Here is a 14,899-nt window from a genome sequence, read left to right on the forward strand (position 1 = left end):
CCACCAAAATGACATACAAGCACATGACAAAACATATTCTTTATCAAATAATTCTTAAAAAAAACCCCCATAAAATACTGAAGTAAAAAGCGAAGTCTGAAATCCATAGAATGGTACAGAAAAACTTGTCAGTCAATACTTTACAATAGGGGATACATCAGCAAAAACTTGCTGCTCTTACTCACTAGTCACAGTAGTTTCACTGTTCTCAATGCATTTTTTTAGTAGCATGGGTTCATTATTTTATGACTAGTTAATTTTTTTTAAAGCTCAATTTTACTATCAATTATAAAACATATCACCATCTATAAAAATTAAGTGTTATGTGTAATTTATACATGAGCAAACTGCAGCGTGACAGAAGAGTTGAAAGACAGCATGGTGGAACTTTTGATGAAGTTTGATACAAGAATTATTCAAGCGTTTCTGAACATATCAACGTTTGCTGTGATTTACTAGTTTTGCTATTGCTTTGAAAAGGTAGAAAAAAATAAGGTGATTAAAGCTAAATAAGCACTTACATATTAAGTATTTGTGGTATTCTGTTTATAAATTAAATGTTGCAGTAATCAACAATTATAATTACAAAAAGAATTTAGACCCATTACATGGGGAACACTAAAGCCATTGCTACAAAAAAAAATTTGGCCTTAGGTCTTTGACGTGGCAGTAATACACTACATTACAGGTCACTGTTTGAAAGCTAACTATTTAAATATAATAATGCAGTTTAATTAAATCAAACATGACTACATTTCAGTAGTATTTTGGAGTAAAGGGAAAACATTAAAAAATGTTTTAATACTTTCAATAAAACAAGATCTCTTGCATAGATTGCCTGCATAAAGAAAATGTTTCCCATAGGATCTATGATGTTTTCATTGTTTATTGAGTTAATGCACGCCCCCAAACCCTTGCATGCTTTGAGATGATTTGTGCTGATTCAAATCTGAAAAAAAAAATAGAACCTTGAAAATAAAATAATAATCCTTAAAAAAAAATATATATATAACATTTAAGAACAGGGTGGCCTAGTGGTAGAGAGCTAGACAGCTAACCCAGGATCCAGTCAGTAGACTGTTCCTCAGTCCACCCAGCTCTGATGGGTGCCTAAATCATGTTAGGGAAAGTAAAGGTGGCTGGGCATAGTGCTGACCACACTATCCCTTCATATGCAGAGGTCACAGAAACAGGTTAACTCTACTTCACTTGCACAATAGACACAAAGGTTTGTAAGGGGATCTTTACTATATAACATTTACAGTAGTTAGCTTGCTGAAAAAAAAGTGACTTTGAATAACCTAAAATTTATAAAAGCAGATCAAATTAAAACACTGATCATTATATTTTAAAGTTACCAGTTGGTGTATGTTGGTGTAGTCAAGGTTATGTCAACATTCCCCACATTATAGGGTTCAAATATTTCTACATCAGTCATAACACTAGCATTTAGATATTGTCAACCCTTTCCACACTCGGAACATTCTTATGAATGAATAAATGTCTCACTTTTGTAGTAGTCCTTAGAAATTGTCACAAAGGAAAGTGATCAGAAAATGTCCATGTATCATATGTTTAATTTCTAGTTTAATATCACCACCAAATGCAAGTATGAATGCAGGGGGACAGTGTGGTTGCATGATTGCTAGCCTGAAAGTTCTGAGTTCAGTCCCTGACACAGATGAGGTCTGTTTACTGGGGACAGCAACCTACCCAGGAGAGAAAACTCCCAAATAAAACAGAGTGATCTTTGGGTGGACTAAGTCTATGGAGGAAGCAAATCTAGCACAAAAAGCAGTGAGTCCATACGCCATATGGCACTGCATGCAGAATGGAAACGGAGGATCCCCATGAAAATACCCCGGATTGGAGGGTATCTGCTGGTGGTGCAGCTTGGGGACACATAATACTTAGTTGTGTTGGAGGAAATCCCCTCTGATATGACAATGCAGAACAAAGAGACAGAAACAAAGCTCACATGACAGTGTTAGAAGAACTACTTTACCAACATTGCTTTTTATTCTAGAAACAAATGATACATCTGAGAGATGGATTATTTCCTTACCTTGAGTAGTGTTAGCCCACACGGACCTGGAGGAGAGAGGGTCACTCCACTGCATCTGTATGGGCCTGTGGACGTTGTAGAGTTCTGGAGGCTCCAGGTAATCCGTGGTTAACCCTCTGCTCACTGAGGGGGGTGGCCAGGTGCTAGAGCTCTGGAGTTCAAAGTTTGGCAAACATTTCAATGTTACAGCAAAGACAAGAAAAAATAGGGCTGGTAAGTAGGTCACCAACCATTTCTATGGCTCATGCAGGTTTTATTGAGCCGTAGAAATGGTTGGTGACCTACTTACCAGCCCTATTGTTCAGGTAACTTGCAATCAACTTTTTTTATTTACAGAGAGCATTAGGTATTTAAAAATGTCACAAGAATGTGTTTGACTTATTGAATATTACTGGGTAAAAAATTTAAAAATACTAACCTTTGATTGCATAGACTGTCCATTTTCCCTGTCATCATCACTACTTATATCCCTGTGGAAATAACATTTTTGTTTAAACTTATATCCCTATGACAATCATAAGAATGTAAGAAATGTTATAAGGTATACTGAATTTAAAAAAAAAAATATTTAGTCAAACACAGGTACAAAATGAAATTATTAAAGAAAAAAATATTCACGCCCTAATAAACACATTTGGGTTTGGTTTATTAAAATATATATATATATCTTACTAGTTTTTCTTGTTCCCCACTATCATGTATTTATGCTAACTTAATTTCTAAATTAAATGTGGGACCATTCTTTTCACTTAAATTGTTTGAATTAAACTAGATTCTCTATGTTGAAGATTTCTTCTTCGCTCTTAATTGTAATGTTGGAGTAGATTTCCTCCAACACAATAAAGTATTACGTGTCAGCTTGTTATGCGCCATATAGGCCTTTGACTCATGTTTTAGCATGCTTTTCTTTTTGGATTTGCCTCCATAGCCTTTGTCCAATAAAGAACAAACTACAAGGCAGAAGTTGTTTGAGTTTGATATTTTCTTTCCTAAATGGGTTGCTGTCTCCAGCTATGGGGGTTCAAACTCTGGACTTTTAGGTTTAGCAACCATGAGCTTTACCAACCTGACCTCGCCAACCTCTTATTGATGACCAATCCCTGCTGGACCAACTTTTAAAAAAAAGTTTTCTTTAAAAATCTCTGACCAATCCCTAGTGTTACACTGGCCTAACCCTCAAGCACACACTCACTTTCCACCAATGACGTGTGAGAGATCCTTCCCTACAGCAAAGAACTGATCCTCTGTGGAGGAATCATCACTGAGATCACTACAGTCCTGTGCAGCTGACCAGCTGGACGCTGGGTCAACAGTTCTGGGAACACAACCAGTTTCAATTATTGTAAGTATAATCATCTAAAAACCCTTAGCATTCGAAGCTTTGGGCTTACAATAAGCTTCTTTTATCTAAAATAACATAACCAATGAAAATAATAGCATTTTTAAAGAGGAAAAAAACCTCGGAAAAATTGTTTTCATTGTGCATCTACATATTATAAATATATATATATTATTTTTTTTTAAAATATTCCAATGAAATATTACAGTTACACCAAAACTTACTAACTCCTACTGCTAAAGGACTACAACAAGATTGTAGCTACCTAAAAAAAGAAAGGACTAAAAACATCTTACATTTTTTTGCCACTACCTTACTAAATTGAGCAGGAGATAAAAATGTCACCTGCAAAGATTATCATCTAATTCTTACTCACCCTGTAGACAGAGAAGAAAGCCCACTGTACACTGGCCACGTGCCGGACTGGTTGATCCTTGCCTCGTACCCAGGCCTCCCATCCCCTCCACCACCCACACAGTTGGGCCCAGCACTCCACTGCAACGGGGACAACACACTGGACCGGACGTTCCCTAGACCCACGCCTAAAGTATTGGCGTACTGCGTGCGGAATGGAGACGGGGGATCCCCGTGAAAATACCCCGGGCTGGGTGGGTCTCTGCTGGTGGTGTAGCTTGGGGACGGGGAATCCCTGACGTAGGACGGGACAGGCGAGGGGGTGTCGAAGCCGGAGCGCTGGCCCGTGGCGGAGAATATCTGGACAGAGGGGAGGCTGGCACGGTGGTGTTGCTGCTGCTGGTTGGGCCAGAGGTTGCGTCCTACCGCGGACAGGTCAAGGCAGCCCTCAGATCTTCTGTGAACCTGAAATGTTGAATACAAATTTTAATTTTTTTAACCCAAAGACAGAATTTAAATTCTATTTTAAAAAAAAAACATAACAATTTCATCTGAATTTTAACATTAATTCAATTTGGTATGAGTATCAATGGCTTGCATTTTAAATAAGAATAAAATGTAGGCCATTGTAGAATTATTACTATATCTTCAGAAATATCAAACATCCAAGTAAGTAAGACGACCCCTAAATTTTCCCAGATAAATTGGGATACACAACCACCGACTTTTGAGGTGATTTTTCTAGGTTAAAAAGTGATCTTCCTGGCTGGAAAATAAAAACATTCTAGAGAGTGTTGATCTGCTAAATTAAGTCAACACAATTTTTACCTGTCATGCTGATATGACAGTTCTTTAAACTCCATGTAAGCACTCACCTGAGATTTCTGGGCTCTAAGATCATCAAGGTGTGAGTCGGACAAGGGACTCGGCATGCGGTAGATCTGAGGCACTGTCAACTGCATGCTCCCCTGGGGGGAGACAATTTCTGGGATAACTTGCATGGGGGAGACTGACCCGCAGCCCACACCAGACAGCAAGTTGATCACACTCTCCAGCTCTTCCTCAGTGGCCAGCTGAGATCTAGAAGCTGGTGCCAGATACATGTATTTTAGAGCAATGGAACTTACACTTCATGGATATTTTTATCACAAGAAAGGGTGATTAGAAATTTTAATTTATATGATGGTATGGTTGTTAACTGAATAACTGTTAACTGAAAAGACTGGATTTATAGAGAATATCTGAGTCGACCCAGCTCTAATGATTACCTGACTTAACACATTCCCTTTAGAGGTTACAAAAATAAATTAACCTAAAACTGCATTCGTGAACCAAACATTATTAATCAATGTGTACTTTCATCATCATCATTTCCCGTTTGTGCCCAAGACACATGGGGCAGAAGAAGTAGAGTTCATCTGCTTCAGAGACCTCAGCATATGAACGATAGTGTGGTCAGCACTATGCCCATCCACCTTTGTTTCCTTGACAGGAGTTAGGTACCCATCAGACCAGGGTGGGCTCAGGGATGTTCCACCGATTTGAAATCTGATTCGAACTCGAGACTCTCGGATTAGCAGTCTAGCTCTCTACCGCTAGGCCACACCATCCCATAATGTGTACTTTACTTACTTTAATTAAAACCTAAAGAAATGTTACTATTATAACATTAGTATCATTGAGTCTCTAACATAACAACAAATCAAGCTACAACATCCTAAGGCTACCTACACATATAAGCAAAAGATCCTTGCTCTACAGATGTGTCTTCTATAACTGACTTGAACTGGATAAAGTTATTCGGGCGTGTGCTCTCCCTTTGATTCTGCTGACCTGTAAAAATTCCCTGACCCTGTGGCTGACTGTTTCCATTCTTAGAATCTGTGGTATCCGACGTGGTGGTCACCCCCTCCCCCACAAGCTCCTGCTTATCTCCTTTAGAGTCTGCTTCAACAAACAACGGACCCTTACTCTCCCCTGGCGGTGTTTTCCTCTCAAAAAGGGACATAATCCTGAACCCACTTCTTGGTTGTACTTTAGAGTTGTCCGGCCTGGCTTTTCTAGTCTTAGGGCTGCCCCAGGGTGTGCTAGGGAGGCTGGAGTTTGATTTAGCGGGTGGCTCTAAGCCGTCGGCCAGTCCAAGCTTCAGCACCAGTTTGGTGACCTCCCCTGATGCCAGGTCCTCCCCTTTGAGGCACAACAACGAGTGGATGAGATCTGCCATTTTGCTATGGCACAAAGCGAAATACTGTTTCTTTAACTTGGTTAATAAAAGTGATATGTGACACAGGGTCTGAAATTAAGGAGGGTATTTTAATTTAACAAGAAAAAAAGTGATGTATCAAATCGAGTCTGAATTACAGGAGGATTATTCCACTTAACAACAAACCAAATGAATTGTGTCAAAAATGTACATGTTCTTTCAAACTCATTAAACAAATAGACATTAAAATTAAACAACAAGCATGTTTACGACAGATCCTCAAAATAAGATGGCCAAACAAAATATCAAATAAAGACCTGTAGCAAAACACAAAACAGCTGATAGATAAGGACATCAAACCCCGTAAATGGAGATGGATTGGACATACCATGAGTAGGGAAGAAGATGATATTGCAAAGAATGCTATGCACTGGAATCCCCAATGAAGAAGAAAAATGGGCCAGGCTAAGAGATGGAGAAGAATGATAGAAGAAGAGGGAAAGGCAGCTGGGTTCACATGGGTTCAGATAAGGAGAGCTGCCCAAAACCTAGTCCCATGGAGAGGTGTGATTGCAGCCCTTTGCTCCCCAGGGGCCAAAAAGGGATAAGTCAAGTCAATACAACAAACACAATATAGGTCTACATAAAACATGGACTGAAGTAAATTCTAATCTAAGTTAGTTTCACCAGATGCATCATCTTTTATACAACCAACCAAATCAGACAGCTTCCACACAAAAATAAATTAAATCTTACCAGCCTCTTTTTTTGGGATGCTGGTGTAGTAAGGGTTAATGATTCCACACAAAATAAATTAATTCTTATGTCTGTTTTTTGGGATGCTGGCTTAGAAAAGTTTAATTATCCCACACAAAAATAAATTAATTCTTATGTCTGTTTTTGGGATGCTGGCATAGGAAAGTTTAATTATCCCACACAAAAATAAATTAAATCCTACCAGTCTCTTTTTTGGGGATGCTGGTGCAGAAAGGGTCATTGATTCCACACAAAAATAAATAAATTCTTATGTCTGCGTTTTGGGATGCTGGCACAGGAAAGTTTAATTATTGCATAAAAAAAAAATTCTCACCTGCCCCTGCTGTTGGTTATCCATTGCCTGTGAGTTCACCAGCATGGCCTCCATCTCTTTAAGGATCGACACACTGGCGTTGGAGGCAGCCATGGTGAACACGGCACACAGCCTGTCTGTCAGCACGTCGCCCACGCACTTATAAGCCGTGCTGTACAGGGCACGCGCCAGGGCCTCTGTCAGCCGGGTGCCAGCACTGTCCAGCTGAAAGAGCGCCGCATGCAGGTCCAGTATGCCCTGCAGCACCCCCTGGTGGGTGGGGTCCTGGACCGGCCAGGACTGGTGGGTGCTGTAACTGGGTGCAGGCTGTGCATTGGTCGACGACATTTTTTTTTAACGTGGGTGCTAAAATAAACACAGGGCGATCAGGTATTCGCTGTTTACAATGTCATGGATGGAATTTGGTGCTTCACTGATTTTACAGAAGCTGATTCTTCATGTTGAACTTGCCTCATAGAATCTGGTGCTTCATGGATTTCACAATTTTATAGAACCTGGTACTTTACTGATTACACTGTTATAGAATCTTGTACTTAACTAATTTCACAACTTCAAAGAATCTGGCACTTCACTAATTTCAGTTTCATAGAATCTTTTTCTTCATAATTACATACAACCTGGTACTCAACTTCAATGAATTCACAATTTTTAAAAAAATCTGGTAATTCACTGCTGAGTATTTCATTGAATATAACTCTATTAAAATTGACCTTTCCTCTTCAACTGTAAGACTTCTTTCAACTTGTTGAAGTGTGAAGATATTTTTATAAAAGGCTTTCAATAACTTCAGCTTCCAAAAAATTGTGTTTGAAAAATCTGTTTTCATATGTCTATTTTCTTAAATAAAATTAAAGGCAACTTTTTAAAACTAGAAACCATATGGCATATCCATAAATAGTTTTTTGTTTCCTCAGACAACACTAAAATCAAAGCTTGCTAAATGAAATCTAAAGAAAACATCAAAGCAGCCGATAGTGTGATCAGTTTATAAGAACTTTGGTCTTGTTACCAGTTGAATGAAAGGATTTCAAAAGTCCAGCTTTTTATTTCATTATACACCTAGTCTTCAAACAAAAAAAATTCATCCTTTTATTCTATTATAGACGTAGTCATCAGCAAAAAAAAAGTCCAGCCTTTTGTTTTCATTAAAACAGCTTAGAGAACCAGCCAGCATGTTGCGGTAGAGAGACGAATGCTTCAGTCATATCTTAGCAGATCAGGGGACCAGCCACAAAACCTGCCAGAGACCAGCACCTACAAAACATAATAAAAATTATCATTAAATTTTTTTTTAAAAAACCCACGTTTTCTGATTGAACTAAAAAGTAAGCCAGAAGAGGGAAAGTACCGAACCTTGTTTTTTATCAAATTACAATTACTAGGTTATGTCCCTTTTTTGTACAAATCAATAGGACTCTAAAATGATCAATAAAATTTTTCCATGGATCAATTTAGTAATAATAATAATTGAATATTGTATTGTCATTGGAAACAAAGCTTCCCTGAAAATTTCAGCGCGCTAGCTAACTGGGAAGTGCCAGAAATTTCAATCGCAAGATTCGATGGAAAGACAAACAAACAAACAGACGCAAAAGCAAGTTAAAGAAAACGTGGGAAAAATATATTTTTATAACCTGAAATGTGGTTACATTCTAGTTTTCTACAATAGGCATACCCATCACCTCTTATGAAATGGGTTAGTAACGCTTAAAAAAAAAACATCTGTTCGAATTTGGTTTTAAGATAACAATTAAAGATAAGTTGATGAAAACAAAGTGTTTTTTAAATAATTCAGCAGAAGACTAACAATACCAACAGAAAACACTCATTTCAATTCATACAACGGAATGTTGAATTAAAACTTTGTTGGCAACAAAGTGAGTGAATTAAATATAAATTATACCAAAGGAATAACGTCATTTGATAAAATGGTATACAGTTGATATTCTAACTCTGCTTAGATTAATAATCTAAGATTAAAGTAACATTCTTCTTGTTTTCTGACTTGAAGCACCTAAAATTAATAATTTAAGATCAAATAGACATGTTTAAACTATGTTCTTAACACCATTTGTAACACTATACATGTTTTTGAGCAGTGTTATGACAGGTATGTTTTTACAATTTTAGCACTAATTTTTTTACCTGAAATCAATAAGAAAACCAAACCAACAACAAACAACCCAGCCGGATTATAAGTCCTGAAGTTTCAAGAAAGCTGGTCTTTTCACACACATCTAATCTATCTAATGCTAGGTAAAGCAAAATGAATAACCTAAATTAATTTCCCCACAACATTTATTAAAGCAGTAGATGGCAATAAAAATCAGTGATTGATCTGCCAATAGGCAGTGGCCCCCAGTATTACGTCATAGTTATCCAATACAATACAGACATGCGTACACAGCTTGCGTAGTTTCGCAATCTGTATCACAAGCTGTTTCAGCCTACGCAAGTATAGCAAGAATTTTTTTTTTTTAAATGTGAAAACTATCCTCACATGGTTTTGGGTAGTACATATTTAAAAGTGTGAAAGACAAAACTGACTTAGATACAAATCAATTACCTAGGCTAATGAAATATACCTTCAAGCTTACAAAACTCCTTTTTCCCCAGAGCCAAAGAAAACATTTCCTACCAAATATTTAAAATGTATATATTTCTAAGTCAATTATTTTTATGACAAACAAAAACATAATTTTTAAAATGTACAATGTCGACAATAGTGACTTTAAAAGCCCCCCCCCCCCCCCCATTTTCTTTCTAGTAGGGCAAATATATTGGGAAAAAAAAAATCAATTTTTCCTGTTCACCGTTCAGGGTCTGTTAATCTTATCATGTGAAGAGACCAGCTGTAGCTAAATCTATTCAGGTCTTCTGAAATGAATGAATTCCTCCACTATCTTCAACACTGACTGATCTACATCTGTTATTTAATTGTGAATCACCAGCAATTTCAACACTGACTGATCTACATCTGTTATTTAACTGTGAATCACCAGCAATTTAAATCAAGTTATAGATTCATAAAGATCTTAGGATGACAGAAAAAAGTAACTGTAATTAGTTAAAATTTCAGTGTGCTCTGCTACCAGTTTGTTGATTAACAATGTATACAGTTACACAAACATTTACTGTTTGCAAGTAAAATGCTGATATATTTTAGGAATCAAAGCAGGTGTGTATGTTTTTTTAAAAACATGCAATACTTCATTATGGAGTCCAAATAACAAATGATAACCACCTCTTTAAAAATTTCCTATACCATTCTATTGCCATATTGAGCATACTTCAGTCAACGCCGGGCCAACAAGGCAGCTGCAGAGAGCTCTGCTTATTAGTTCTTGCTCTAATCCTGACCTCGTCCTTCTTGATATAGTATTGACATTTGTTCTGCTGGTGCTGGGTCTAGGACATTACACCCTCTACCCAGTGTAACTAACCCCCATTTGATAATACCTAGAGTAAATGTTACCAGTACAGTGTGAAACCCAGCTTTATAGTGAATGCTTGAAAAGGGTGACAGGAAAGATGCGCAACGGAAAACTGCCCAAAAAAAAGTGAGCAGGGGTATTTTTGTTTTCTTAAACCGAGCACTTATAGACATTAATAAAGAATGACCACATGTACATAGTTTCATAATAAAACACTTTTCAATGAAAAAGTATTAATATAATTGGTTGGTATTAGCGCATTTTTCTGTTTGGGAATTTTTCTGGGAACCACTTGAAAAGTTCTGATCCCTTTTCATAGGGTCAAGATTAGGCTTATGGTGGAGCTTAGTGTTGGGGCCTGAAGTCGGCACTGTGAGGTAGATCTCAGAGGCAGAAGTATCCCTGAGGCTAAAGGTTATAGTGATAGGTCTAATGGGAAAAAAACACCCTGAGATGACAGTACTCTCACATACTCACATCAGAGCAAATATAATCATGAAAGAACCCAATAATAGTTTTCTGTCCTTATAATACATGCCAGCAAGGGGTCAACCAAATATGCTGCCACACTTCCGGGGGAGAAAAGAGGGAGGGGGTGGGGGAAAAGAAAGGTCCTACTTTGTGTGATGAAGGCTAAGATAATGTGATGTCAATCTTTTGTATAATAAAAAGTAATTTTTAGAAACTATATTTAGCATTTACTTAACATTCTTTTTTTTGCAAATTGTAAAAAAATTGCAAATTGTTTTTTGACAAAGAAAGAAAATATTGAAAATTACAAACATACACTATCATATCAAGATTTTCTTGCTGGTGTGGTGTTTGTGCTGTGGTCGGTGTTCGTGACACTACATTTAGAGCCAGGGTTAAGGTAGGGATGTAAAAAAATAAGTCTTAAAATATCACCTTAATACCACCCCCTCCATAAAAAATTGAACGAAATGGTATTTATGAGTTCTGATTAATACAATATTTATTGTCTACATCATCATCCTTATTGTGTTATTGAGCTAAAAGAAAAACTTACTAGTCTCACTAAATTTCATTACTATTTCAATGTTAGATGACAAGGGAATTGATGATTTTCCTTTCGATGCCAGAAATTAATATTTTTAATTTAGTTAGTAAAAATATGGATTTTTAGTGGAAAGTAGCCTACCTCATAAAAAAAAAAAGGCAAGCAAAAGAAATGGTGGTAAGATAACATCGAATGGAGAGGTCTGATACTGGGTGAGACACTAATGAAGGCGGTGGAGGAGAATTAGTTTTTCATCTTGCAGACTGATCTCAGATGTGAGATAGCAATGGTCTTACTTATAGTTTATAGTCTTAAAAATTAATGACATTAGTTGATTACACTATCTGCTACACTACACTATTCATATTGAAAGTAATATAATCATGTAATAATGTAATGAGAATTATGAGACTAATGTGACTATTCTCAACAATCACAATTCAGTACTTCACAATATTTTTAGATCTAACCTAGATCTAGATCTATTCTAAATTCTAACCTATGATTCTAAAAGGCCTATCTGACCTGTAGAATCTATCCAGATTTAGAATTATTAATCTAGCTAGATCTAGATTTCTAGTCTGATCTAGTTAGCTAGAACTCTAGTGAATGAGTCTAGTGAGTAAGAAAGTGACAGTCTTAGTCTTAACTCTTAAGTTTAAGCCTGTCTTAAGAGGCTAACTATAGTAAGCTAAAGCTTATAATTAATAAGTGTAGCACTAGGGTAATCTATCGTTTTGGGTACGTAAAATCGCCCGCGGCTTATTAATGTACGAAAACGTATTGTGATATGTTTGTGTCAAATATTATAGATAAATGAATAATAAACCTAAATCAATGGCTAAATATATCAATATAGGCCAGAAATTAACTTTAAACAGCACTGTCTGCGAGCAAGATTTGCTATATGAACAGCAGCCATTTGTAAAATAGAGTGGCTTCCCCCTGAATCTCACGCTATCTATATATATAATTCTCTTCTGGTAGACGCTAGAAAACAAGCTGTAAGCGTGCTCCCTAACACTCCCACCCCTACATGTCTGGTGAGCTGTGGTTCACGCTAAATGTTTACAAGCAGAGCCGGGTTTAGTGACAACTATTAGGGGCAGATAATTTAGTTTGAAACTATTTTAAACGTAGGGGGAAGGGTAACTAAGTGGAGTTTACTTTAACGGAGGGGGGTGGGGGGTGGTTATCGTCCTTATAAGCTACTTATAGTGTTTTAAAGAAATATTTTCAGTGGCAGCGTTGGTACTGTCGAATTCACAAATTATGAATTACTGAAAAGTAGAAAAAACAACAACTAAATAGCGGCGTATGATATGCCGCGGGTCGGCTCGTAAATTTATAAAAATAAAACTTAAACAGGATGGCTGCTGTAGTAAATTAGCATGGTTGCATCTGTTGGAAACATCGCTAGTCTTCATTTTAAATTTATTACTGAAAAGTTTTAATTCAATTGTTTAAAAACACGTAGGGCCTACATAAATGAAACATGGAAACATTTGAGATTTGTATATTTTAAAAAAACATAAATCCTCCTCAAAATGTGAAATAATTATTAAAATTTAAGGAGTCACCAGTTTTTCACATTACAAGTCGCTTGCGATTTTACGTAGGCCTACCTAAAACGATAGATTACCAGCACTAGTACTACTAGTACTAGTCTAGATTCTAGATCTAGTCTGATCTAGAATCTAGGTCTAGATCTATTCTAGATCTGATCTAGAGATCTAGTTTTTTTAGACATTTTTTTTAGTGAACTGAATTTCTGCTCTTTAAAAATTAAAAAGCATTTGTTTACCCTACCTTATTGAATTAGTATTTTATTTCTTTCGTTTGTACTGTTAACACAAATGCCATTTTTCCAGCAGTAGTTGTGACTTCTGGGTATACTACGAGGTAAACAAGTAACTAGACTACACAGTATAGTGTAGTGTACACACTCTAGCTAGGCCTAACACAGTAACAGTACATGTAGTAACGTCAAAATCGAAAATAACCATTAATGGTTGGTTCATGTGGATAATAGTTGTGGATATAATGCTGACCTACAAATGATTGTGAGAATAGTTTAGTCTTTACACACGTATGAAATAAACGTACACTGTACACTTGTGTATTATTATCTGTATTCAATTATTTGTAATGATGTATTAAAAAATATGAATTATAAAGTTGCAGCTTTTATTAATAACAAAATGTCAATGTTCAGAGAGGCTCTTCAGTAAGGCCTAACTAGATCAACGCCGATTCGACTTAAAATAAAACAACAACAAACAACTTACGTTAACCGTTAAGGTTATATTTTTTAATAATCAGTTCTAAGATCTTGATCTACATCTAGATCTACTTGCTCTCGACACCAGTGCACATTTTTTTTTACATTTATTAAACTCTCATTTTATGCTGGCTGCTTTAAAAAAATGCTCGCTATATTTCAATATTTAACCCATTATTAACTAAAAGTCTACAATGTCTATAATTTAAAAAAATAGTTATTCTAATTAGCCTTGCATTAACATATTTTGAAACAATAGCTGTGCTATTCTCACGATTCAGATACATTTTTGTCGTGCCCCAATAACAAAAGTGGAATAATCAGTTTAAAAAATGAAAAGAAGCACAACTCCTGACGATTAAAAAAATAATAGTTTTGTTGCAGGCACATCCCCTGATTTTTCAATCGTGTTGTGCTTTTGTGTAAACTTTACCAAAAAAAAAAAAAAAATTCCATTTATAAAGTAGATCTATAACTAAAAGAGCTGGTACCAAAAAATGTAAGAGAAGTTGCTTATTGAAAAAACATGAATAAAAATCAATCGATAACACCAGTGCTTGGCATGTTACTGTAAAACATCCCACATTCTGATCAGTGTATCAGTGAGCATGTCCACCGGACGAAATAGGAATAAAATTTACAAAAAAAATGTATAGAGAAAATAAATATCAATGTAGATATAAATATAAAGTATTATGGGATGACGTGGCCTAGCGGTAGAACACTGGACTGTCCGAAAGTCTCATTGTCGGATCCCGGGTACGTCAGAAGAACGTCGCTGAGTCCACCCAGCTCTGATGGGTACCTAACGCATGCTAGGGAAATTAAGGCGGCTTGACATTGTGCTGACAACAATATCCATTCATATGCCGAGGTCACAGAAACAGGTGAACTCTGCTTCTAAGTTTAAAAAGAGAATGTTACTTACTTTAATTATTTACTATAAAGTGGTATTTTAATTCCAAAGGTAGACATTGGTACGTAATATAATCAACGTGAAAAAGCCAGATCCCATCCCCCTCCAAAAAAAAAAATTAAAGTTTCACAACTGAAAGGAACACCCTTGCACTTTTGATTTTTCATTGTGTAAGGGGAGACAACAGCTAAGTTGATTT

The 14,899-nt window shown here is 36.4% G+C and overlaps 1 protein-coding gene across 1 annotated transcript; it reads right to left on the minus strand.

The window, feature by feature from the left end:
* Positions 1-643: 643 nt before the first annotated feature.
* On the minus strand, positions 644-13,478 carry LOC131934274 (uncharacterized). Its single transcript, XM_059290495.1, has 9 exons — positions 13,313-13,478; positions 7,052-8,305; positions 5,490-6,051; positions 4,634-4,845; positions 3,781-4,223; positions 3,258-3,380; positions 2,484-2,535; positions 2,066-2,216; positions 644-949 (listed from the first exon to the last, which is right to left on the minus strand). Exons 2-9 carry the CDS (start codon positions 7,376-7,378, stop codon positions 894-896), a joined length of 1,926 nt encoding a protein of 641 aa, XP_059146478.1. The 5' UTR covers positions 7,379-8,305; positions 13,313-13,478; the 3' UTR covers positions 644-893.
* Positions 13,479-14,899: the final 1,421 nt, after the last annotated feature.

Source organism: Physella acuta, unplaced genomic scaffold (genome assembly GCF_028476545.2).
Source record: "Physella acuta isolate Inbredline_101_S28 unplaced genomic scaffold, ASM2847654v3 ptg002783l, whole genome shotgun sequence".
Classification (NCBI taxonomy): domain Eukaryota; kingdom Metazoa; phylum Mollusca; class Gastropoda; family Physidae; genus Physella; species Physella acuta.

Bases quoted from the DNA above. Each gene is read 5' to 3' on its own strand.
- LOC131934274 (XM_059290495.1), bottom strand. From the start codon at position 7,378: ATGTCGTCGACCAATGCACAGCCTGCACCCAGTTACAGCACCCACCAG. The intron at 4,224-4,633 runs GTGAGTGCTTAC...TCAACATTTCAG, and splicing joins TTAGAGCCCAGAAATCTCAG to GTTCACAGAAGATCTGAGGG. The intron at 2,217-2,483 runs GTTAGTATTTTT...TTTGAACTCCAG, and splicing joins GACAGTCTATGCAATCAAAG to AGCTCTAGCACCTGGCCACC.